At 39.6% G+C, this 25,801-nt stretch overlaps 1 protein-coding gene across 7 annotated transcripts in view; it reads left to right on the top strand.

Moving 5' to 3' along the window:
- Positions 1-25,801, top strand: part of LOC124305111 (forkhead box protein P1) — a 212,223-nt gene that overhangs the window by 171,692 nt on the left and 14,730 nt on the right. For 6 of the 7 annotated variants that reach the window (XM_046764169.1, XM_046764173.1, XM_046764174.1 and 3 more), the window contains 4 exons: positions 95-148; positions 18,274-18,804; positions 19,153-19,215; positions 23,232-23,481. In XM_046764169.1, the coding sequence (XP_046620125.1) occupies positions 95-148; positions 18,274-18,804; positions 19,153-19,215; positions 23,232-23,481 (898 nt within the window). The remainder of the gene's footprint in view (positions 1-94; positions 149-18,273; positions 18,805-19,152; positions 19,216-23,231; positions 23,482-25,801) is intronic. The other variant, XM_046764172.1, reaches the window with a different exon arrangement.

Here is a 25,801-nt window from a genome sequence, read left to right as displayed (position 1 = left end):
CTGGTTTTTTTTTTGTAATAATTTATCGCATCGATGGAACGTAATTCGTTGTTTTTTTTTTTCGACTTCCATTCAATTTTTTTATCTGTTACAGGTGAGGCTCTCTCGACTCTTCTCAAACCATTGGTTGTACTCGCTTCGACCCTCTGTGAGTAACAACATAAATTGTTATTATCGTAGTTGGCACATTTAATGTTTTCTTCCATATTCTTCTGCAAATTTATACTAAATATCACCGAAGTCTGAAATTCGATTTTTTCACCCCGATATTCACGATAATTTAACCTGGTTCTTCGTTTGTTTATTTATTTTTTATTTTTATTTTCACTGTAAAAATTTTCAATCTCACTGGAGACTTTGATTTGAAAAAATATCAGCATCAAAACTAATTCGAATAACGTAAACTGTATTTGTTATAACAACCGAAATTTTGCTGATTTTAATTCGATTCCCTTTATTCGAGAATAATATTGTTTCGGTTTTTTTTTTTTCATATCAACTGAATAATCGAAATAGTAGATTTTCTACAATTTCAACATACCACTCTCTCAGTTGCGAAATAAAACTTTTTTTTTAAACCACCAATTCTTATCTGTTCAATATCACTTTACACGTAATAATTACGTACACAAAACCCAGACACAAATTATCTGTAAACTTGCGCCAGCGAAGTTATTAAATTGTTATTATTTCTCCCAAGATTACAAATCCAAACTTTAAGGAGGGTATATTTTTCCATCGTTTTGAGAAGCATGAAAAAAAAGAAAAAAATAATCAACTCAACTCTGGCGCAATAATAAAAACAAAAATGTTTGTCGACCGGTGTAATCGAACTATTTTTCGATTACAACGGTCTTTGCGAACGTTTCTTTTTTTTTTTTTTGTTCCCCCTTCTTTTCTCTTGTTGTTACAAGAAAATCTCTCCAAGAAGGTATAACACTCACCTATTATATATATATATATATATGTATATACATATATACGTGCATTGTAGATCCGTCGAACGAGTAAATCCATACGTTTGAAATTGCGGATAGCGAAATACTGAGAATAATTTAGCAGTCAGTCAAAACGGGGATGCCCTTATCGAAGACAACGGGGTTTTCCCCGTTATGCCGAATTGCTTGTACTATCAATGAACCAGACGCAATAAATAAGGGGATGCAACAATATTGTGGCGCTGGAAGGGCGCGCATAGCGTCGAGAAAAGGCTTTTGACAATGGGCCCGGCCAATTCGTTCCTATCCCGCGTATGATCAATCCATAACAATATATCAATATTCAATTATACCCATCCTCGAAACTCTGCGCAGGGACGAATAGAGCGCGCGCCTTTCCTTCTTTCTTTCTTCCTTTCTTTCTTTCTTGGTCGAATGTGTCGAAGCATCGCTAGAGGACGGATAAATTTTAAGAGCAAGAAAAAAAAAAAAAAAACCAAGATAAAGGTTTGAATCCAAGAGAATATTAATTCCAATAATCCTTGGAATACATTCAATTATTTTATTCAATTGTAGTCTGGAAATATGAAACAGTGTAAAAATATGTTATTCAATTGAAAAATCACATTTTGCTAACGACAATTGGAATAAATGTTGTCTTGGATCGAACTGTTTTCATTTTTTTTACCGCAGTTGAAAGCTGGTACGAAATGAAAATCATTTTCGTAGCTGTAACCAGAAAATATGAAATTTTTTAATATGGTCACTTTTACTATATTTTCATGTATCTATTACGATAAATTGAAGTCAAGGCCTTTTTTGATTGGAAAAATATAGTCAATGAAACAAACTGATTTTGCGTTAAAATTACCAAAAAATGCGATATTGACAACTTTGATCGTAATAAAATATGCAGTTATAAACTGACACTTTTTTTTATAACTAAAACAATATTCAAGCAGTTTTTGTAACAAACGATAACGATGTTACAAAACTTTTCCTATCGCTGTAAGAAATGAAATTCTTTTCAACCGTTCGATGAATTCAATCACCTTTCCGAAGAACCTGTCCTGCAAAAATATCAAGATTGTTATTAGCTACGATCGTTAATCGAGAAATAATCACGATAATGATGATAATCGGGAAAACTATACGATTTTTCTGATATATCCGACGTACTTGAGCAATATTTATAGAATCGGTATATTTTTCAAACGATCAACGATGATCGGTATCGGAGCGCCGATCTCACTGAACAATGAGTTTATATCACAAGCCATAATTGCGATCCGTTATAGAACGAGTATAGCAATAAAACTCGCGTATGGCGAAACAAGAAAATCTGAATCTGCTACGACCTGGTAATCGGTTGAAAATAGTCCCCTTCGGCATGTTTATTTCTTTGCTTCCGTAATCAATCGTCACCTGCATTATACGCATGGGTACGATGCTAATTAACTGAAATAAAAATTTCGAAAGAATACCGATTTTTCACTCCACCGAATACAATTACCGATTTTCAACTCTCGATCACGCGAGGTTTTCCAAACGATATGAAAAAATCGCGTCTCCTCGCAGAGATGTACGATATTTATCGTAAAAATTATGCCGATTTTTTTTTTCTTACCGATTTTTCAAGACAGGTACATCGTATCAACGCCTCATATTTTTTTCTCACCGACAGTCAAATCCTTCGCGGTGTTTCTATAAAAATCGGCATGCTTATTTCTTTGCTGCCGTAATCAATCGTCACCTGCATTATACGCGTGAGTACGATGCTAATTAACTGAAATAAAAATTTCGAAAGGATACCGATTTTTCACTCCACCGAATACAATTACCGATTTTCAACTCTCGATCACGCGAGATTTTCCAAACGATATGAAAAAATCGCGACTTCTCGCGGAGATGTGCAATATTTGTCGTAAAAATTATGCCGATTTTTTTTTTCTTACCGATTTTTCAAGACAGGTACATCGTATCAACGCCTGACATTTTTTTCTGATCAACCGTCAAATCCTTCGCGGTGTTTCTACAAAAATCGGCATGTTTATTTCTTTGCTTCCGTAATCAATCGTCACCTGCATTATACGCGTGGGTACGATGCTAATTTTCTGATATAAAAATTTCGAAAGAATACCGATTTTTCACCCCACCAAATACAATTACCGATTTTCAATTCTCGATCACGCGAGATTTTCCAAACGATATGAAAAATTCGCGACTTCTCGCAGAGATGTGCAATATTTGTCGTAAAAATTATGCCGATTTTTTTTTTCTTACCGATTTTTCAAGACAGGTACATCGTATCAACGCCTGACATTTTTTTCTCACCGACAGTCAAATCCTTCGCGGTGATTCTACAAAAACCGTCTTCCAATCTTCTTCTTCTTCTTCTTCTTCTTCTTCTTTTCGTATACGCCTATAATTATCCTCAAGCAGGGGCGTACGAAACAATAAACAAAATTACACTTCACTTCCACTCTCTTTTACCCGCATTAACAATAAGCGTGATAAAGACAGAGCACAATAAATACCCGCAGATGCACTCGCACACACTCATTCCTAAGACAATTGCCTCAAGTCGTGGATAACAAAGTGAAACGAACGATTCGTGTGTGCGAGAGTGCCTTCAGTGTTCGGAATATAAGCGGGACGTAATGACCGACCAATTAACCGCAACTTTTGTTTCTCACCTGGTGGTAAACATATTTCGTAACAATGATTTTCCCATGCATTCTTCGTACCTATCTCTACGTATAAATAGATATATGTATACGTTATAACAACAAACGACGCACTCGTTTGTCTGTATATACCGTAATTGTACGATACACACACATATACAGTAATCATCAAGAAGACACGCGTTGTACTTTAATCTTGCCTCGAGCTAAATATATAGAATATTGTTTATCGAAGCCGAAAGAACCGTGTGTGGAAATCTCCTATAATTTTTAATACGTACGTAATCTACCTGTAGGTATATTACACACAACTCGATGTATCGAACTTCTTCAATTCTCCGTCTTTCCACTGCCCATATTCTTCTCGACGAGTGATTTCTCGGCATCACTTTTTACTTTTGCCGAATATTTTTTTTTTTTTTGTTCTTCAAATTACACGCAATCGACAATAATCTTTCGCTAACGTTCGCGATTTGTGTTCTTTTCTTTTTTCTTCCGTGTAAAATTTTCTCTATTCCTGCACTCGCGGGGGAAAAAAAAAGGAGAAATCGGAAAAAGATACCTACTAATAAAATGAAGCGAAGTGAAGCATTTTTCGCTTGATAAAATACACACCGAAAGTATGAAAGGCTAGCTAGTCTAAAAATGATCCGTACATTGATTGGTAGTATAATTATAGATAAGTCGCATCATAATCATCGTGTTTTTTTTTTTTTTTTTTTTTTTGTACCAATACTCCTCGCGTCACCGTCTTCTTCTTTATTTTCATTGTTATTAGTTTCTTTTTTCTTTTTTTCCTTTTACCATCTCTTTTATTTTGTCACTACTTACCGTGCCCGAGTGTTTTTCGATATTGAGCAGCAAGAAAGCTTGCCACGGTTGAGTAACTAACTTGAGGCGATAGGCGTGGTCGGTAAGCGACTCGGGCGGGCGTCCAGGTGTGACGAGGTAATTAAGGCGAGTTCAAGACACGTAGAACCGTCATTAAACGTGCCACACGTATGCCTAAGTATCTACCTATCGGTGGTCGGGGAACCAAGGTACACAATGCCGGTTCTTAATTGAGACGTTCTTGGGGCGCGGCAGAATTTACCCTATTTTTTATTTTTTTTTCCACCCTCTTTTCCTCCAACTTTTAGCTACAAATAGTTTTCGTATTCCTCGTTCGTTATTAATTTTTTTCACGCTCGGACGCTCAGCGTTATACATTTTTTTTTCCGCTGCTTTTTATTCATCAAACTATTTTTCTGGTAGTTTGACGATTTTCGAGTTTTATGGTTCGACACGTGGTCCCTGAAATATCTCCAATACTGATTTTTTCTCATTTTTTTGGTTTGTCCGCAATTTTAGTTCCGTCATTTTCGAGTTTTCGAATTTCGATTTCAGATTTGTAATCATTGATACCAAAAACAGCCTATGTACGAAAAATTTGAAGCGAATCTCGGGTAAGGAAAAATGTATGATAGAAAGGGTTGATTTGTCGGTGAAAAAGAAGATAAAAATCGATCTCGAAACTCGATCGAATTATTTGATGAAAAAATTTCGAAAGTGTTTTTTTTTCTTGTATTTTTGTTTGTTTCTGCTTCAAATTTTTTTTTTTCACGCGCCTCATCGAGAGAAGAACTTGTATAATATGAGGAGGGAAAGTTTGAAATTATATGCGTGTGGGTCACGCGATACGCGAGACGATATGATAATAATAATAATAATGATGATAATAATGCGAGCAACACGCGCGGGCGCATTATGGGAAAAATATGGTAATATACGGTGTGCATCGTTGTATGTTATGCGTATATGGTGTATTCAGGTTATATACAAGGAAAACAGCCACCCTGCTGATATTATATATGAAATATACGAGATCATCCCGCAGACAAGTTTAGTTTCTTCGTGGAGGGTGTCGCTTTGAATACGGATGTCCGTAAAGTTGGCACGCGTGGATATCTTGTGCATTTTCGTATATCACATATTACACAGCAGCCCGTTGCGGATCCGTCCGCGAATATTTTAAAACGCATCTTGCGGTACAAACTATTTATAGACATATACTCAAGCTCTCGTGAACTTTTTTCTACAGCTTGCCGATAGCTCGAAAAATCTTGAACGCAACTTTTCGTTATCTGTGAGATTTCAGTCAGCGTTCGCATTCAAAGTGTGCGATCCCCTTACAGTTTGCCTTACAAATATCGTTATATCTTGAAAAATATTAATCCGGTTGTAACGAAATGTAGCCTAAAATCTGGCCAGACGTTGTGGCTGTGCAGAGAAAAAAATATAATCAAAATCGGTTCGGTAGTTCTAGAGTTATAAGCGAACGTACGAACGGACAGACAGAGATGTTGGGTTTTATGTATCTAAGAGTGAGTTTCTAACGAATGCTGTAATTTAATGCGCAAGCTCTACAATTCGAGATCAGTTGTTTGCCAGGGTGACCAAACGTCATATATTTAGACGTACATAACCTAAAAAATTTTGACAGTTGCCGGCACAAGTTATGCTCGGTGACGGTTGGTCGCCATGAAAAACAAAAGCAGGTCTCGTATCGTGGAGCATGCGCAGTGAATTATGGCTAAAGACGAATCACGCAGTCGTTAGTAATTCACTCTTTGTGTAGAGGTAGAGAATAGAAGAGACGTACAGGCATGTATAAAGACGAATTATTACTTTTCACCGAATTCACGGCTCGTGAATAAATTCGCTGATATTCGAAGCACGAAATTGGAATAAACATAAATATAAAAAGAAACTGAAACTGAAAGAAGGAGGAGAGGTGGAAGGAAACAGTGAAATATAATGTCTGAATACGTGTATAAAGTTTGTTTGAAATTTATCACATGTTTTATATATTCATTGCTGCAGCAGGGAAGAATTTATACATAGAATATCGGAACATCGGCTTTGAATTATTATTTATCTATAACGATCGAGATTTAAATTTTCGTTGTTCATACATTCATTGCCGCCGTGTGAGTAAAATGTTTGTTCAAATTTTTTTCACTCACATTAAAAGTAATTAATCGAGTCTTTACGATGCAATCAACGACTAAACAATGAAAAAAAAATTCTTCCATCGGCAACGGTTTTTTTTTTTTTTTCTTCTTCCACTTAATTCTACCGGGGAAAATCTTTGAGCAATCGAACGTTGCTTTGATTGTCGAATTGAGTTAGTCGAGTATCTTTGAAATTTTAAGCCAAACAACGGTATTAAAATTCGGACGCAATAAAGCAGGCTCAAAACAAAAATAAAATGTATTTAAGACATTGCGTGCGACTCGATTTAAATGAATCTCTGATTGAAAGGAGAGCGGTGAGAGGGTGAAAGAAAAGTTGTCCGCTGAGGGTGAAACAAGGAAAGTAAATTGTGACGGGGAATTGATGAAAATATTCTAGATATTTATAATAAAAAAAAAAAATAATATATAAAAACTAAAATCCATGCGAGTAATATCGTTTTCACCATAAAAATTATCTTCGTAATCGGTTTATTATTTATTTATTTTTCTCGTCAAACGATAAGTTTTTTTTTTTTTAAACGATTTTCACCTCTTCGATAAATACTATTTACAATACTCATTAGATTTATTTACACAGCTTTCTATCGTCAAGTTTACGTTTTTCTATTTTTCTATTGCTCTCTCTTTCTCCAATTTCTCTTCAATTTCTCTCGCTTGCCACCTCAAGTCTTCCTCTCTCTTTCTTTCTTTTTTTCTCTCTGTTTCTCTCGCTCTCTCTGTATCTTTAATGCCAATGGTAATATTCAAGACGTTAAACCATAAATGAATATTAAACACAGTAATCGTTTTAACTTTAGTTCTCTCTACTCGTTCCACTATAATCATCTCTTTTGCGAACCTGCAGCACGTATATACATATGTATATATATATACATTATATATACGTACAGAAATACCGTCGTAACCAGTCGGCAATTTCGTTCCTCCTTTTCAAAGTCTATACTCATGGTATAATTCACTGAACTTTTCCCGTCGTTTTGAAATAAGAGAAGAAATGTTTTTCTAACCTTGAAAAGCTTACCAATTGACCTATAATCTAGCTAATTTAAATCGCAATATACGAATGAGTTACAATTTATCGCTGGAAAAAATTGTCGTTGATGATTGTTGAGTGAAAAAAATTGCTTTGATTATTAAATTCAAAGATTTCGTTCGTAACTCAAGTGTTTTATTATTTTTCGAATATTCAAACGGATATTAGCCGTTTACGAAATTGCAGTAATTTCGGGAATACTCAACATATGACTTAACATATATATATGTATGTGTATATACGGTAATGAAGTCGACAAAAATTATCAAATTTCGGCAAACTTGAATCTCCTGAAATTCCCGTCGTCCTCTCTTTATTTCCTCCTACACGTAACGATTCGAATCGCGACGCTGTATCCGGAATTAAGATCCGGCTTGAAGAATCCAAGATTGGGTCGAGAGTTCCTCGGACGGTAGATTACGGCACGATGTGGAGGGGGGGGTGAGAAAAAGGGGAGGGTTAGAGTCTGTCTCGCGGGTAGCGGGATGAAAAATATCGGATAATTTTCCGAGTCGGAAAAGCGAGTCGAGATGTTGCCGGGTTTTAATTGTATCATCAAGAACCCAAGCTGTGCACAAAATCAGCGCCGTGCTAAAGGGGTTCACGGGGGTTGAGGGGGTGAAACCGGGGAGGATTCTCGGAGTCGAGCAGTTTGAGGCCGGCTTTAAGTAATATCAGGTAATTTTTAACCGCAGTTTCGCCCTCAATTGTTTCTTAGCTGCAGTAAGCTTTCCGAAGGGGTGGCTTCGGGGTGGCTTCGCCATTCCCTTTTCCTTTTCCTTTTCCTTTCCCTTTCCCTTTCCCTTCGCCACCCCCTCCGTGCAACCCCGGAGAATTTTCCAACCCCTCGACCGAGCTGCGATGCCCTGCCGGGGCTCATTCCCTCTCTATTTACTATTTATTATTCTTATTTATGATTCATCTGACGCCCGCCCGCCTTCCCTCCCTTTCACCCCTGCCTTTTTATACCTTCGTTCGTTCGTCATGCTAATTATATTACGTATTAATTATTATTACCTTACCTCACGAGATTGCTAACCCCGCTGCCTCCTCTTCGTCATCCCCTCCCCCCCCCCCCCCCCCTCCGCGCCTCTCCTTTCTTCACCTCTCTTTTTATTATTATTCTTCCGCCCAACCCCTCGTCAAACGTGTACCGCAAACGTTTTTTCGATACGGTTTATCTTGTGCTGCATACAAGTATTTTTCAACTTTTATTGTAACTCGTTGCTGCGCTGTTTTACACTTTGCTCATTTTTTTTTTTTTTTTGGTTATTTTTTTTTATTTTCAAACCATACCTAGACGTACGCATCATGCGAATATCTAATTTACGGATTAGTCGATAATAGAGAGACGAAAATGTTACCACTAAAAATTATGCGCTTTAATTTATGAAACAGTTTCAAAAAAAAAAAAAAAAATTGCGAGAAGCTAATTTTTTCATCATTCTAGCAGAGAAAAATATTTCCAGGTGTAAAAAAAAAAATGTCGGAAGCTTTTTGAAAAGTGTATCAACGTTCGACGACATTATGTTATATAAATCATAATTCTAAATACCGATGAAACAAAAAAAGGAATAATGAAAAGAATAAACGAACGTTTAAAAAAGATTGAGGACAGAAATTGTTTAGTTTTGAAAATTTTTGGTTCAGTTATCATATAATTTTGCTTTTATCTTTGAACCAGTCTTTCAAGGTTCTTCACTGAGCTCTCTAAACTTGTCGAGAAATGAGCGAGCCGCGAGATATTCTCTGACTTTATAAAAGGTGAGACTCGAGAAGAGCCACTTTATAATTCACCCAGGCACTAATTGATACTGAATTATAAATCGGTGACAAAATTCGAGGTTACAAACAGTTGTCGTACATTACTTGTAAATCTCTTGTCGTATTTTTCAATCGAATGCAATATACGTGCAAAAACTGTATTAGTAGATGGATGTAACATGTCTGTGGGAAAATTAAGAACAATGAAAACAATAATCGTGAACAATAATCGCGGAATCTTAAATCTACATTGAAAACGAAAAATTATATAACGGTCTCTTCATTATCTCTCAATATAATCGTGGTAGGGTGTGATAGTAATAATAATCGCACAGCTCAACACAAAAAAAAAGAAAAAAAATTTCTGTTGCCCAAAGTTTTTCCGTGAATTTTGTTTTCCGAGAACATATAATTTACAAATAGAATCATTATTATATTATATTGACTCCAGTTTTTCATGTTATTGTGGTATTTTAAGGAGGGGGATGGTTTCTGATATAATCATAATTTTATTCGTAAATTCTTCGTCGTCAATTTTTTTCTTTTTGCCGAGGCTGTATTTTTTGGCAAGCTTTGAGTATTCCCAAGAAAAAAAAACAAAAAAATATCGGATTTTTCGTCTAAATATTGCTTATTTCAAGTCACGTATAAAAATGTCGATAAAATAAATAACTGGAACAGATTTTGAAAAATCACGCTTAATCCTAGAGTCGTTTGGATAAAATCTTACCGAGATCACTGAAATATCGAGGATAAGAAAACGACAGTTGACCAGTGTTATAGATAAGGTATGATCAACCTGAGAAGAATGAAAAAAAAAAAGAAAAAAAAAAAAAGGAAGGGTTGAATCGAGGAGAAAATTGTAAACGGCCCGAGGGGTGTTTTTCCCTCCTAAGCTGATACAGCTCTCGCGGATCCGGCTAGCGAAGAAAAGGCTGACTAAAGGGAAAAAGCTCGTTACCAACACACTTTTCACTTTCCACTTTTGCCGAGCGAGACGTGCGTGGGTGTAGCCGCGGGTTCGTAAGGAGGGGTGGTTGGTATACCTGGGCACACACCTCCTCGCCTCCTCATCGCCTCACCGCCGCCAATTGTGAAACGTAATTTTTACGTTGTTTGATTTTCATTAACAACTCTTGTATACAGCTTGTCTGGCAACCATACCCGAAACCCGAACCCCGAAGCTCAGGCTCAAGCTCAAGCTCAAGCACAAACTCTCTCTCTCTCTCTTTCTCTCTCTTTTTACTTCAAGGTTCAGCTCTCCCGGCACCGATGGCGAAGCTACGCGAAATTAAACAAACGTCCAGCGATGCATTCTTTATTTCACTTCCACCCCCAAGCTCACCCCCCCCCCCACCCCCTCTCCCTCCATTTTACTTCTTCCTTTATGCAATCAAGTGCCAAAGAAGTCTGAAGGTGAATTCTCATCTTTGAAACACCAAGTTTGTTCCTCGATTTTTCGAAGACTTTACTTTTTGGTGGTTGCAATTTTTTTTTTTTTTTTTGGTCTTTACGATGGTTAAAATACGCTCATCAGTCTGACTTTTTTTTTTCATGTCAAATACAAAACACTCGCATAAAATAGAAAATACATTTTTAAACGTTTGGGTTTATGATTTTTTTTTTTTACATTTTTATTTTTCACGGTCGCAAAATGTCTTCGAAAAAAAGGAAGGTTGTAGCCGTAAACATTATCTGAAACGAAATGTGTAATCATTAATCGGTATGAAAACCGCTATCTTGCCATGGCGGTTTTTGTTCTTTTATAAAAATTGACAGAACCGCGGCGGTTTGAAAAAATGGATCGAATTCAGCCGATTTTTTCGACAGTTTTTCGTTGAAAAAAAATATCGAGATTAAGAAAAAAAAAAAGTGCCTACTATAGCACGCAGATGAAGAACGGCGTGAATAATGTTGTGTCCAAATTTGCGACGGAGAGCTTGAAAATTCTTCCTTTGATACTGAAAACTACGATAATGAAGAAAGAAAAACGCGTTCAAAGTTACGAGGGCGGAATTTCGTGTATAAATTGTCTAATTACGATCAATCTGAAATGCCAAGTCCATACAATACCCCGTCCACACTATCGGATAATGCAAATAAAGAATGTGACGAAAGAAAAAAGAATTTCGAAAATTATACACCAAGACGATCTCTTAAGGGTGCAAAAATGTTTTCGTGAATATTTCCTCTGAATCTTTAATTAGCAATCTTCTCGATCGATATTTTTCCTGCACTCTGAACACGACGAGTTAAAATTCCGAGCATACAATGAATCGTGTCGCTTCGACGCGTGTTGTAAAAACAAAAGAAAAGAAAAAACAAAAAAAAAAAAAAAAACCGAAATTCCGATTTTCAACCCTTTTCGTTCAACCTCTATTTTCCAATCGAGGTTATCGCTTAGGAAAGAATGCGGCGGAGGCGTTGAAGAATCCGCGGTGAAAGGACGGAAGAATTAGCGACGGGATGATACGGGGGGGGGGGGGGGGGGGGAGGGGGATTCGTTGGTTGGTATAAATGGCGCGGGGTTGGCGCGGAGACGAGACGGGGGTGAAATTCCGCGGATGGTGCATCGAAGGGAATAATTCCTCGAGCATTCTGCGGGCTTGCTTGCAAAACGGATGAGCGAATCTACAAACATGAGCCTCGAAGCTGCCTGTGTAGGTAGCTGATGTTAACGCACATGCAAATATGCAACGGGGCCCGCCTTGCTGCGTTCTCTACAGGAACGCGCGATCATTTCCCGCCCTGTTGGTGAAAATTTTGCTACAAGCGGACCCTCTGATTCCAACTTTTCACGCACGCGTGTCTCGGTTTGCAATTCGCCCGTCCGGGCACGATATACTTGGTATGGAAATGAGAAATTCGAAATGTGCTCGCAGACTCGAAAGACGCGGGGGAGAAAAACAACCCCGGAATATATGACGGAGGATGAAGTAAATTAACGGTATTCTGCAATTCCAATTACCTACAAGGAGAAAAAGAGGATAGACATTAATCGTGGAAACTATGTTGCGGGTTAGGTTAGGCGAAATGGTCAGACGACGCCACTGTAATCGATGAATTTTGCTAGTCATATTCTTGAGGGATAAGTCAAGTTAGCTAAATATTTATCAGTAAGGATGACAAAGGGTGAAGAGAAAATATGTATTTTCTTCTGCGTTAAAAGGAAATCATATGACGGTAAAAATGCACTGAAGTTATCACAGAATGGAAATGCACGACGTAAACATAACCTGAAAAAATTTCTTTTCACGAGATCGCGACTTCTCAGCGTAAATGAAGTCTGAGAAAAACGAAATTAACGATATTCTTGTATTGTAATTACAAAAACAAAGAGAAGGTAGACGTTATCGTAGAAACTGTTGACAAGTTAGGTGAACAACTGATCAGGTGGCGCCACTGTAACGGTTGAATTCGGCAATACTTATATTCTTGAGGGATAAATAATTGACAGAAATGATGCCTAGTCACAGTAGAAAAAAAAAAAGAATCTTTTTCCACGTCAAAAGGAACGGTATACAACAGCATAACTGCACGTGTCATAACCTCAAAAAAGTGTTTTTTTTTTTCGCGAGATGTCGCTGAACTCGCGATCTCGATTCACTTATTTTTAGTAAAAACAGTCACATTAGAAATCAGAGATGATTCTGGACTTGCGGACCAGTGTGTAGAGGTATCATCACCAACTACGAGAACGAGGAAAATGGAGGAGATAAATGGGAGGAACGAGTCTGCACGGGAGAACAAGAGACCAACGGAGAATCGTGCTTAATCATTCAACGAAACTGTTCGATGGATGCAATGCCGTTGCATCAACGGCGGTAACAGAAGCCGACGAATAAGAGCGAAACTCCGGATGGACCTCGGGAAATTCGAATCTCAGTTCAAACATGCTAATTGATAGCCGATAGAATGGGTTGCCTGCAGAGATACTTCATTGTCGATCCATTGGCTATTCTATTGAATTATATAGGCGGGAAAATACGATCTAGCCGTATACCGAACCGGGACATTTTTTTCACTTTTTCTTCGCTTCAACTTTTCAATCCTACCGTCGTCGTTTACCCTATTTTCTTTTCTTTTTTTTTCTTCTCTCTATCGTCAATTATTTATCATTTAATTGAAACAATCACGAGCTATAAATTATATAAGCCCGTGTCAGAGCTTCTGAATCAATCAGATATCAAAACCCACGATATTCAAGTCACGAATAAACGAAGTTGTACTTTTTTTTTTTATTATCGAACGACCAACTGAAAATCTATCAGGTTTTCGGTTTTCTTTTAACAAGAATCAAGAAATTAAACATAATTAAAAAACTTGTTTCATTCATGGCTCTTGTTTATCAATTACTTGACAAGTATTTAATTTTTTTCCTTCTCTCCTTCGTTTTTAGGAAAAACTTCTTCAATTGTCTTTAATTCTTTCCCAAGCTTATATAAGTCGTAGAAATAGATGTGTTGTACGGTTAGCATTGATTCAAACGCTGGCAAATCGAGCTGGCGAATGTGAGAAATTTATGAGATTCAGTCTGACGCACGTCATCGGTCGTTCGCGGGATTGAAGGAGCTTGCAGAATATACCGCGTCGACGCGTTACATTTACAGCGCAGGGAATTTCAGCATTATATCTATAAGTCACACTCAGATTACGGAACGAGATAATTGTTACATTACAGCCAGAAATTGGATGCAACGGTTGCGTAGAATAATAAAGTTGGAGGGAAAATCGCGTCGGACATTCGTTGATTCTTCTCGTGATTTTCTCGCATCGGTACGAAGCTTACGGTATAGAAAAAAAATAAATAAAAAAATACATTATTTTTGATATCGGTTCAGAGATGTAAAATAAATTAAAAGCGAAAAACAAGTCATAGAATTTTTATAATCTCAAGTTTTTGCGTTTGTTTCTCGTAAAGAATGAGTGTACAAAAAACCTTGTAACGTTGAAACTTATGTAACCGAAATCTGGAAGTGGGTACCAATATGACCTCACCGTATACAGTATAAACATATTTCGGGTACGGCTGTGTTGTATATGAATATGTGTATGTATAGGTATAATCGCAACGATTCGCGAATATATCAAGTTTAATTCTGAATTATTTGCTGCCTGCAGCGGGATCCTCGCCCGTTCTCTGCATCTTCTTCTTCTTCTACGTGCATATCTTGCTCCGTAATTTGTATTCCATATTCCGTATTCAATTTGAGGGGGGCCAACCGATGTTTTCGAGGATTCTCGCCTCCCCTACCCTTGTTGTCTCATTCTCTCTCTCTCTTTCTATCTATCTATCTATCTGTCTATCTATCTAACTATCTATCTGTCTATCTATCTGTCTCTTTCCGCCTCCTTCCTTCGCGCCTCTTCGAAGAACCGTGAAAGCATCCGGGCTGCGAGACGTCGGGGAAATACACACCAAATATACAAATCTGTGAGACGAACACAGCATGCCGTCTCGCAGTTTGTCGCGCAGAGACGTCGTTGTCTGATTATCGTCAGCGAGGCGAATAGGAAACGCCGCGCGTTGCTCAAGAAACTCCAATTTAATATTAAAATATTATGACAAACGTCAACAAACCCGCGTCGAGTCGCGTCTGATTGCACTGCAGTCACGGGAATACGCAATGAGACGCGAACACCTTCTTCCCTTATACCCACAGCGTTTCTTATTCGGTGGATATAAAAGTCGAGAGAAAATTCGTGGATGGAAAGGGAAAAACTATCCCTCGGTGAAAAAAGCAAAGTCGATTATGCTGACGGAAATTTACAAATTCGTTCAAACAAGATTTGTTTCACCATTCTCGTCACTGTCAGTCAGTCCCATTCATACATAGTTAGACGCTAGATTTGTCCAATTCCATCATCTATAACGTCCATCCAAGTTAGCTCAACTCGACAAAAAGCTTGGAAAATTATCACACTCCGGACAAATCTGAGCCCATTGAGTAAAAAGGTCATATAAGCGGTCAAGTGTCGTATAAATATCCACATAAAATGTCAATCGTCCGTTCTTCAGCCGTGTGTAAATATAGGTATAGCTAAACCGTACCTTTAATAAAGGTTATCCCACTTTGGGGTTAAACGAAACAGCGGGGTGAGCGACCGTCGAAAGGGGGTGAGATAAAAACAATAAGCTCCAACCCCCGCGAACCACCGCCACCATCTTGGATTATGATTGGCAATTGTTTTAAGGCCGGTTTACTTGCGTCCCAGGAACGTGGGCCCGAATTATTTGTTATTTCGGTAAACACCGTCTTGTTATTCGAGTTGGTGTGTAATAAAAATAACAGAAAAAGGATCGCAAGAAGAGAAGAATTTTCGGTTATCCCATTCGCTGCAGGGTGCTTTTTTTAGGCGGCGGGAAGAGAAAGGATTCGAGAGAGAAGCCCAAAAACCTGTTTCAGAAAGAAAAGGAAGAATAAAAAAAAAAAAAATAAAAAGCAGAAACAACAAGGACTAGCAATATGTCGAGCGTGCACATAGCGCGGTAGGAAAATAAGAGACGTGGGCGCATCACAAAGATTTAAAGAGCAGCGGGGAGGGACGGGAAGGTCTTGAGGGTTAGTAGATATAGGAAAATACGGGGAGGGGAAGTCGGGTAGAATAAAGCCAAACAGTAAACACCGGGGAGGGTAGTAGGTGGGTAAGAATTCTAATATATAAAAGATATGAGCGTCTTTGCCGAGGGTTCCTCCTCACTTGGTGTTGGTGTCTGGCATAAGAGAAGAGCAGAGAAGAGAGACGGACCCGGTAAACGCAAGATTCAAATATAAGACGGCAGCGCACTTTTCCTTCTCCTTCTCTCCTCCTTCCAACAGATAAGAGAGAACCCGAGAAATCTCAACTGCCAACAAACCGGGACCCATATAGCTGGCAGCAATGCTCAAGCTTTGCTTAACCTTTTCCCCAAAAGAGTCTTACCTCTCTTATCCGGCACTCGATGGTCCTAGACTTTTCTCTCTCGGCACACAAGACCCGCTCATTGACGTCTGGTACCGCCGACCTCTGCCGTTCCGTGCATCTTCTTCGTGGAGAACGGAAGCTCCTCATCGAGAATCTCAAGTCCTTCTTCTTCTTTTTCATCTTCCACCACTTCCTACGACTATCGCGGCCCGCTGCTGATATTAATTAGTGGATTGAAATATGGATGTCTTCACGAGGCTGAACGAAAAGCATATTTGGGGTGCCTAATGGGATACCTCAATATCTCCGAGTAGCCATGTTCGTTTCGCTTCCACTACCGGAACGGTTTTCACTGTATGCGGACTGCAGCCTGAGGATAACAGTGATCTCAAATATTTGTGGTATAAGCGAAGAAGGCCCAACGAAACATTTTTTCAATCCACTTTCGAGGAGTAAAGGTGGAAATACCCCTTTGCCGTGTTGCTCGTGTACCCTACCTACGTACTACCTATACACTTCTGTTTTTCTTTTCAACAACATTTCGCCAAACCACTCACTCGCTCACTCACTCACTCGTCACACACTCGTTGATTCATTCTCTGTCCCCTTTTCTCTCCGTGCACCCTTTTTATTTTTCTTTCCGTTTCCTTCGTTTTTTTTTCCATTTTTTTTTCTCTTCTTCCCCGTACACATATAGGTATATTCATTTTACTTCAGTCGAGAACCCGCCAACCAAGCACCACCAGCAACGACACACCGTCGTACCTACTCTGGGAGGCCACGCTCCTGACTAAACATTGATAACGTTCCGCCAAGAATTTCTTTGCATGTTATAAACATACGTAATCGTACACAAATAGGATTAGCATAGGACGCAGAGGTGGCAGAATTTCTGGTAGTGGTGGAGAAGAGGTGCGCGAAACATGGGCGACAGACAACGGGAACGGGACGAAAACTGTTTTCGGTAAAATTCACCGCGAAACTCTGACTGCAGGATCAGAATATATCCGGCTTCCACCAAGTCTCGTCACGCCTAATTCTCTCACGCTTCGCGTTTTCACCGCGTCTAACCCTCTTCCTCTCTTTCTCTTACTCTTTCCTGGACCGGGCAGAGCGTCGAGAGTTTTGCTTGAATATACTCCGCGATCTCCTTGATAATAGAACTTGATAAAACAAATCCCACCATGTAAACAGTGGCAGCGTGCAAGCTACTTCGCGGAAGAGAGAAAGAGCCGAGGGTGGGTGGATTGGTGGGAAGGATGGAGAAGCCAGCAGCGTTAGTCAGTCAAACAGTGGCGAAGCTACCTCGGGCTCGATAGCGAATACCATTAGATAAGATCAATATTGTTGAAAATAAAGGAAAACTCTTTACCCTGAACCCATTCAACCGCGCCAAGCGCGCTCGGTCCACGTAGAAATTGTTCGGCAATGAATGGTAGCTAGAGACTGCATAATGCAGACACCACTGTTGCAAATACCCTCAGGACTTCGTCCGATCCTCTACAAGGTTCAAACCTTCAAATCGGCAGAGCTGCAGTTTGTGGAAATATAATAGCAGAAATATTGGAATCGACATTTCGATGTGATCCTTCATGAAGAGATATATGTAACATACCTAGTGATAATCAACGGTTAGTAGACATTTTATTGGAACCGTTGAAGCAATCAATCTCACCGATGTCTCGATTCATGCAACGGCTTCCGGTATCGTTTGGTAATTTTTTCCAATTGCCATTTGTTCGTAGCAAAGGTGTGAATCATAAAAAAAAAAAAAATTGTATTCTCGAAGAGTTCGTTGTTGCAAGACTGTTGGCTTGTGTGACGATAGAACGGTGTAAGCCGCGTGCCCTCTTCTCAACGGTGTGTAGCCGTCCAACTTGGAGTATAACCTTCTCACGAGCCGTGTTTTATTTGTTTAACATTGACAGGCGGCGTCGCTGTTCAGTGCTTTGAAGCAGCAAGAGACGCGTGAAGCATCAGTGGCGAGTAGAGACCGTGACGGTAGGGAACGTGATCGGATTCGTGAAGAGATTGACAGCGAGCAGCAGCGCGAGGGCCACATCGAATACCAAGGCAATGGGAAGCTCAGTCCTCCCGGGCACCATCCACTGACTGTCGCACCGATGACCCAGCAAAAGCAACCCATCGTTTCGCAGCAGTCCCAACAGCCCAGCTCGGGCGCTCCTGGTTCACAGCCCAGCCCCCGACAGAGTCCTCAGGCTCCCCAACAAGGCAGTCCTCCAACCCCTGCTGGTCAGGGACAATCACCTGGAGGGCCGCCGCAACAGTTACCACAAACAACATCGCAGATGATGCTTAGCCCCGCAAGTGGGCTTCATCAGATGCAACAGCTCCTACAGCAACACATTCTCAGCCCGAGCCAGCTACAGTCGTTTATGCAACAGCACACCCTCTATCTCCAGCAGCAGCAGCAGCAACAACAGCAGCAGCATCATCAGGTTCGTCATGTTTTCAATAATAATGGTTCTTCTATCTATAGTCATTCTTGCGTACAAGAATGTCTTTTCACGGGTAGGTTCTTTGGAACCTTTTTCTCCGTTTCTTGAATCCAATTTCAACTTGGTGGGTCAAAATTTGTCATCCAGAGTCTAGCAAGTTCTTGTAATCACTGTTTTAGAATCTCGATTATCGAAATTGCGAAGTTTATCCTACCTGATTTCCCATGCCGGATTCAGGATTTGAACTCTTGGATCATTGACGTCCGATTTGCCATCAGAAAATCCTGAACACTTTGAATATTGTTACGAGCTTCGAGTACATCGTTGGTTTTTCTTATCATGTTTCAGGACTCGACATCCGAGCACGTTGCTAATCATGAGAGATTCGGCTACTTCTCCTCGTTAAAAAACGTAAGTGAAAGACTCTACTGTGTGATTCTTTGTCTTAGTTTGTTGGATGGTTGGTTGATATAATAGGAAGATCGGTCAACGGAACGAGGAAATTGAATTTGAAAATTTTTCATCCCCTTCCTGCCACTTTCTCTCCCCGACTTCGATCTTTCCTTAGCAAATATTTTCTCCGGTGTGTACCTATCATGATATTTTCACAAGAAGTATAACCCTTCATCGGTCCTCCAGCACCGCCGTATGGCTTCGTGGAATAAATTTCTGGTGCAAACATACGCTGGCTCTCTTTCTCTCTTCATTTCTCTTGGCACCTTGTTGAGATGACGTTGTTTAGCACTCCGTCTTCCAACTATCTTAGAAAATTCCGTCACTATCTATCCATCTATCTATCTGTCTATCTATCTATCTAACTATCTATCTATCTATCTATCTCTCGGTCTCGTTTTCTCTCCATAAATTTACCGCGTTACCAATACGAAGCGGAGTACTCAGCCATCGCCAAACACTCATCCTTCCTGCGCCAACATCCAGAACGTCCACCACCCTCGGTGATCGGAGTAATTCTAATTATGAAAAACCTAATCATAATAACGCAGTAAGTGGCGACGGTCTGAAGTTGGCGCCCGGGACATCGACGAATAAAAAACAGAAGAAGCAAAAGAAGACGGGGGAAAGAAAAATAAAACAACAAAGTACCACCACTGCCTTGATGAAAAGTTAATTAAACCGAACATTACTTAAGACCCCGTCAGAATACACAATTCGCGTTGTTTGTCCGAAGTAAGGAGGGGGTGTAAAAATCACTTTAGTAAAAAACCACGTGCCTTCCATCTACCCTAAAACGTTTCGTTCGATCGGGGCACATCTGTCCTACTACGCATGGCGAAAGAACAAAATTTATACATCTACATCACTTTTTGTTTCCACGGTGGATGCACATCGCGTTGTTAATAGCGGTGCGAGACGGCTCTCTCTCTCTCTCTCTTGTTTCGTCGGATCCAGGGTGAAATAAGGGGAGTCCAGTTAGCCGGACAGACGCATCGACACTATTCGACTGAGGAACGAGGCGGTGAGAGGAGAGCAGGGTGTGAGAGGTGCGGAAAGAGGGTTGATTCTGGGCCTGAGCAAACAGGCAGTCCCTTCTGTATTGTTATCATAACGATATTCGCGTATCAACGGAACGAAATGCTTTCCCCGTGTGCTCAACAGCCTTTTCTCTTCATCCCCCGCGCACACCCAATACCCTGACCTCGTGCGAAAGAAGAAAGGTCCGCCACGCCAACCCCGTTTGGCGGCTCCTGGTGAAGGAAAAACAGTGAAGTTTGAATAAAAATAACACGTACGTGGGTTGAGGAAAGGGTGTTTTTGATGCCCTGGAATCCCGAACAGGAGCTTTTACCATATTGTATCACCAATCGTTGAGATGTTATAGCAAACTATTTTTTTTTCTAAATCTATAGACTCCAGTTTTAAAAATCATAGAGTCGGTCTTTGTTGTTACGAATGTTAACGTGTGGTAATCGCCATCTTTGACCAACAGCCATGTTACAGTGTTTTAATTATTATTATTTTTTTTTTTTGTTTTATTTTTCACTAAAAATTTATCCAATCAAATATCCAAACCGCAGGAATATCTTCTACAGTGAATATCAATGGAATTTTCGACCACCCGAGGGCTTGGAAATCAAACTTTGTTCCGTGGAATTTGTCGCCATGCTTTCATTTCTATGTCATTTATACGGCCACAAATGGATCAATTGATGGTCCACACGCGGTGCTAAAGTATCCTAAAATTGTACATATACCCTATAGACGATGTATTTTCTGGAAGCTTTCAATGTTTATTTAACTCACTGCGCCCTGGCCGTGATCCTCAGATATCTAGACACCCCAAGCCGCGATATTATTACACCGAGTAACGGGGATCTGCGGAAAGGTCAGACGGTCACCGAATCGGCGGAAGTGAAACGTCCTTTCCACCAAATTATTACCGAAGCTTGTTACCCCCCGGAGATAATCCTCTTCCACCTACGAAGCTTGGTTAATTCTCTATGCTCTTTAAAAAGCGGATGGCAGAAAAATGAAAGAAAAGGAATAAATTTTTTTTTTTTTAGTACATATACGACCGGCGGAACGAACGTCACGAGGTGTAATATACAATTGCATAAGTACTGAAGAAAAAAAGAATCTGTTGTACGGAAGAACCGTATGGGTTTTACGTACGTGTATTCACGTCTACCGGTAAACAGCTGTTTGCAAAACAGGCACATTTATATAACAACAGCGTGCCGGCGTTGAAAAATACACTGATAAATAAAAAATTGCGTTGGATTAAAAGGGACCGGGGGTTGGGGGCATCTCATTGCCCGGAAGGAAACGGGCAGCAGGGTGGGGACCACGGCATTCGTGACGGCGAACACCAAAGACAAACAAGCGGACAGAGAGAGAGAGTGAGAGGGGGGGGGGGGGGGAGAGGGTGAGTGGCTGATGGCGATAGTTAATTGCCTGGAGACCGAACTCACCCTGCTTTTTCTTCCCTCCCCCGCGACTCAAACCCCCACCCCCCGTTTTTACCCATCGGTTACACGCCCGAGGATATTTTAGCCGAACTTTTCTTATTCTTCATATTATTCCTGCATTCTTGGTATATATGTATATATGTGAATTATAATTCGCGATCCTTAGTAGCAACGGAACGACCGTTTATCACGTCGCCGCATCAGCAAAACAAAAACAAAAATAAAGAGAAACGAAAGTATGCGTAAATTGTACAAGCTGTATATAACAACTGCGATAACAATTAATCCAGTGAAAGAAATTTCATTTATAATGATTACCCAGCCAGATTATAATTGTAGTGGAGATGTTGTTTTGTATAACCACGTTTAAATTAGCGAACAGAGAGGAGGGATGGTGGAGCGCGGGTGGGGTGGGGGAGGGGGGGACTTGTTCGTTTTGCGAGATCGGTTCAAGTAGAGGTATATTGGTAGAAAAAAAAAAAAAAAAAAAAAATTAGAAAACAGGAAAAAGGAATCGCTCTGTGCTGCATCAGGAGTAAAGAACGAACGAACCTCGCAACAATTTATTATCCATGTTTTTTTGAAACGCCACCGTTCGTTATAACGTAGTATCCTGAAATCTGCTGGAATCACCACCACCATCACCATTTTTCTCAAACCGTAGCTAGGGTGAGTGTTACACTATTGATCTGATTTTTAATTATTTGTCGCGCAACCTTCCGCGGAGGGTGAAGGAAGGGTGAACCGGAGGAAAGCTTCGTTCGCCCCGTTTCCATCCCCTATTTTCGTCTCACTCTCTCTCTCTCTCTCTCTTTCTCTCTCTTTCTTTATCCCTCTACGCTGCACCCTTTTCTGAGCACACGCTCAGTTTATTTTCATACCCCCCCCCCCATACCTTGAAATATTAACAACACCCTACGTTTCTGCGTAACTGACACTTTTTAGACGGTAACGCGACGCGTCGTAAGATCAAGATGATCATCGAGATACTAGATCTACGGATAATGATATACGCCGAATTTTATTCTAATCAGCGACTGACAATGAAACCAAGAAACGAGTCCTATTGAGTCTTTTTGTTCAGACACCGGCTCTTATATAATGTATTGAAATAACTTTTGGTCTTAATTTAACGTTTCACAAAGTACATTTATTATTGATTTTGAGAAATCTTGAAAATCTTGTGTCGTAAAGAAAAATGGTTGAAATATAAGTTTTCAATTTTTTTTTTTTTTTTTTTTATTCTGCAGGATCGAAATCTGTAAAACAAAAAAGACACATTTTCGTTTGAAAAAGCAATCCACAGAAAGAATGGTACGATAATGCATGATAAAATTTTTATTTCAAACATTTGTTTTTTTTTGTTTTTTTTCATCTTTCAAAAACGCGCCGTTCACAAGATATTACGCTGTGTGAATTCGAACGTAAGACCATGTACGCATGTATATTAGTCCGATGAACGATTCCCGACGGTAATGATAATCCATTTCCACGTTTCAGCATCAACAGCAGCTAGCCGAATTGGGTAGGAAACAGTTGGAACAAGCTATGCAGCAGCTTCAAGAGCAGCTGCAACTCAATTTAATACAACAAACGCACCTACTGCAGACGGCGGACAAGAAGAAGGCGTCGGCACCTCTTCAGCAGCTCGCGTTACAGCAGCAACAGCTAATACAGCAGCTCCAGATTACCCAGCGACAGTATCTACTGCAGCAGGGTCTTGGTCTTCAGGGTCACAATCACTCGTCGGGTGAGTGACTCCGGCGTTGAGTTGTGAAGAAAATATTACATGATGAATTATCCGATAACCGCGATGCTGCGGTGCCAAGTTTTTGTTTCTTGGATAAATTTTGTTGTTTCTTTTCAATTTTTTTTTTTTTTTCGTTTTTTTTTTTTTTGTTTTTTCTCTCTCTCCCTTTTATTCTCTTCCTCTCTTTTGTTATCACTGTCATCGTCATCATTATTGTTGTTGTTGTTGTTGCTGCTGCTGCCATATCGCGTACATCTACGGTTAACAATAATGTTATTGCACTCGAGTAGAGGTGTATATATGTTGCCGTTGAAGAATATAAATTGTACTTTGAAACGACGCACTAATACGCGACTTACACGTCACGATCCGGTATCGCGATTAGTTTGTTAATTATGCGAGCACGTACAATAACTGATACACCATTATTGCATACGGCTCTGTATCTCTCTCTCTCTCTCTCTCTCTCTCTCTCTCACACACACACACTCTCTCCTTCTTTCTCTGCGGTGTGTTTTTCTTCAATATTTGCAAACCCGTGCAAAGTGCGATATCCATCTGTCTCATGCACAATTCCGCGTATTTGTTTATCTCAAGTGTGGCTGAGCCTTGTTGTCGATCCAGGCAATGTTCAGAGAAGAAGGAGAGAGAGAGAGAGAGAGAGAGAGAGAGAGAGAGAAATAATATGAAAATTGTATGAGCAAACAAAGTTTGGTACAACTTTTTTGTTTTTTTTGTCGCGCATATAATATTTTGTTCGCAACGGCGGTTGTAGGAGCGGGAAAATATTTTCAATTTCGCATTACCGCCTATCTTTCTTTCTCTTTCTCTTTCTTTCCGACTCGGTCCCGTCTTTCACGGCACGATGTCAAATTATACATATCGACGATGCTCCGCGACTGCGTAAGTCGCGGCAGATATCATAGCCAGCCGTCGTAATGAATCCGAGACACGTGACAAATACGTTAAACAATTTTATTTTGTTTATAGTAAGACGTACCGCTAAGAGTAAACTACCGAAGATGATCTCATGTGAAGAACAATGCGCAGTCACGTATCTAAGGTAGGTTGGTGTTGGAGGCATCATTTCCTACCCGATTCCCACCACGTTTCTCACCAGTGAGCAACTTTCGGTTTCAAGATTCGAAGGAACGCGCGATTAATTCCAAACCTTATCCCCCCCACCCCACCCCACCCCACCCCACCCCATCTTTTTCACACAAAGTTTCCCCCTAACCACGGGCAAAATATATTTCACTGTAAAAATCATCCGCAATAAATAAATCAACGAACGATATCTGACAATCGATCAATTTTTCGTATGTACGTTGAAATTACAACGAGCTTGCAATTTTTTTTTTTTTTTTTTCTCTCTCTTCTTTTCTAATCGTTTCGTTCGGGTCATTTTTCTTTTTCTTTTTTTTTTTTTTTCTCCTTGATTTCGTTTCAACGACATTCAATCATTCGCTGTATCACATTATTTCGCACTTTGAAGAGAAATGCAAAATTTCGTCGTGTCGAGCACTGTAGAACAGCAAAAAAAAAAAAATAAAATAGAAACTTGAGACTTGAGAAGTGAAACGAAACTAATCTACCTATAATTTTCCATACGAAGTTCACGTGTGAAGCAAACTTGCCCGTCCCTTTATTATATTCCAACCCCGTCAATTAACCCCGATATCATTGGGGTTTCCCTTGCACTTCCGTTTTCACCCCTGAACGCCTCCTCATCAACTGAAACCTTGAGATTATTATTATTGTTATGCGCAGGTTTGATTCACACGTGATATGTATATATGTGTATATATATATATAATGGACTATACGTATATATATATATATATATATATACACATATATACATATATACAGATAACCAAAGAAGATCTCTTCCAAAGCACATATAATAACATTCACACGTTCGCTTCAGATTAAAATGTGCATAACAAGCAACATACTTTTTTTCTTTCACAATATAATACAAGCTGAATTCACGTGACCTTACAATATGCTTGATGGAGCTTTGTTTAGGTATTATCGATTGCGAGGATCGATCGCTCATGGCATGATGAGTGAAAGAAAGAAAAAAAAAAAAACTATGCGGGTTTTTCGATACAGTTTAAGACCTGCTATTCGCTGTTGAAAATAAGACACTGATTTTAACTAAAAATAAATGTACAGTTCTTAATTTGAACTCGAATAATTGAAAATATCGAAGATACGGGATAGATTGATAGATTTGAAATTATGGTAATTTTTCTGCAATAAATCCTCGTCTCGATCCTACCACGAATTTACGTACATTAGGACGGTTCTTATC

This window comes from Neodiprion virginianus, chromosome 5, assembly GCF_021901495.1.
Source record: "Neodiprion virginianus isolate iyNeoVirg1 chromosome 5, iyNeoVirg1.1, whole genome shotgun sequence".
NCBI lineage: Eukaryota > Metazoa > Arthropoda > Insecta > Hymenoptera > Diprionidae > Neodiprion > Neodiprion virginianus.
This window is presented reverse-complemented; position numbering and strand designations above follow the sequence as displayed.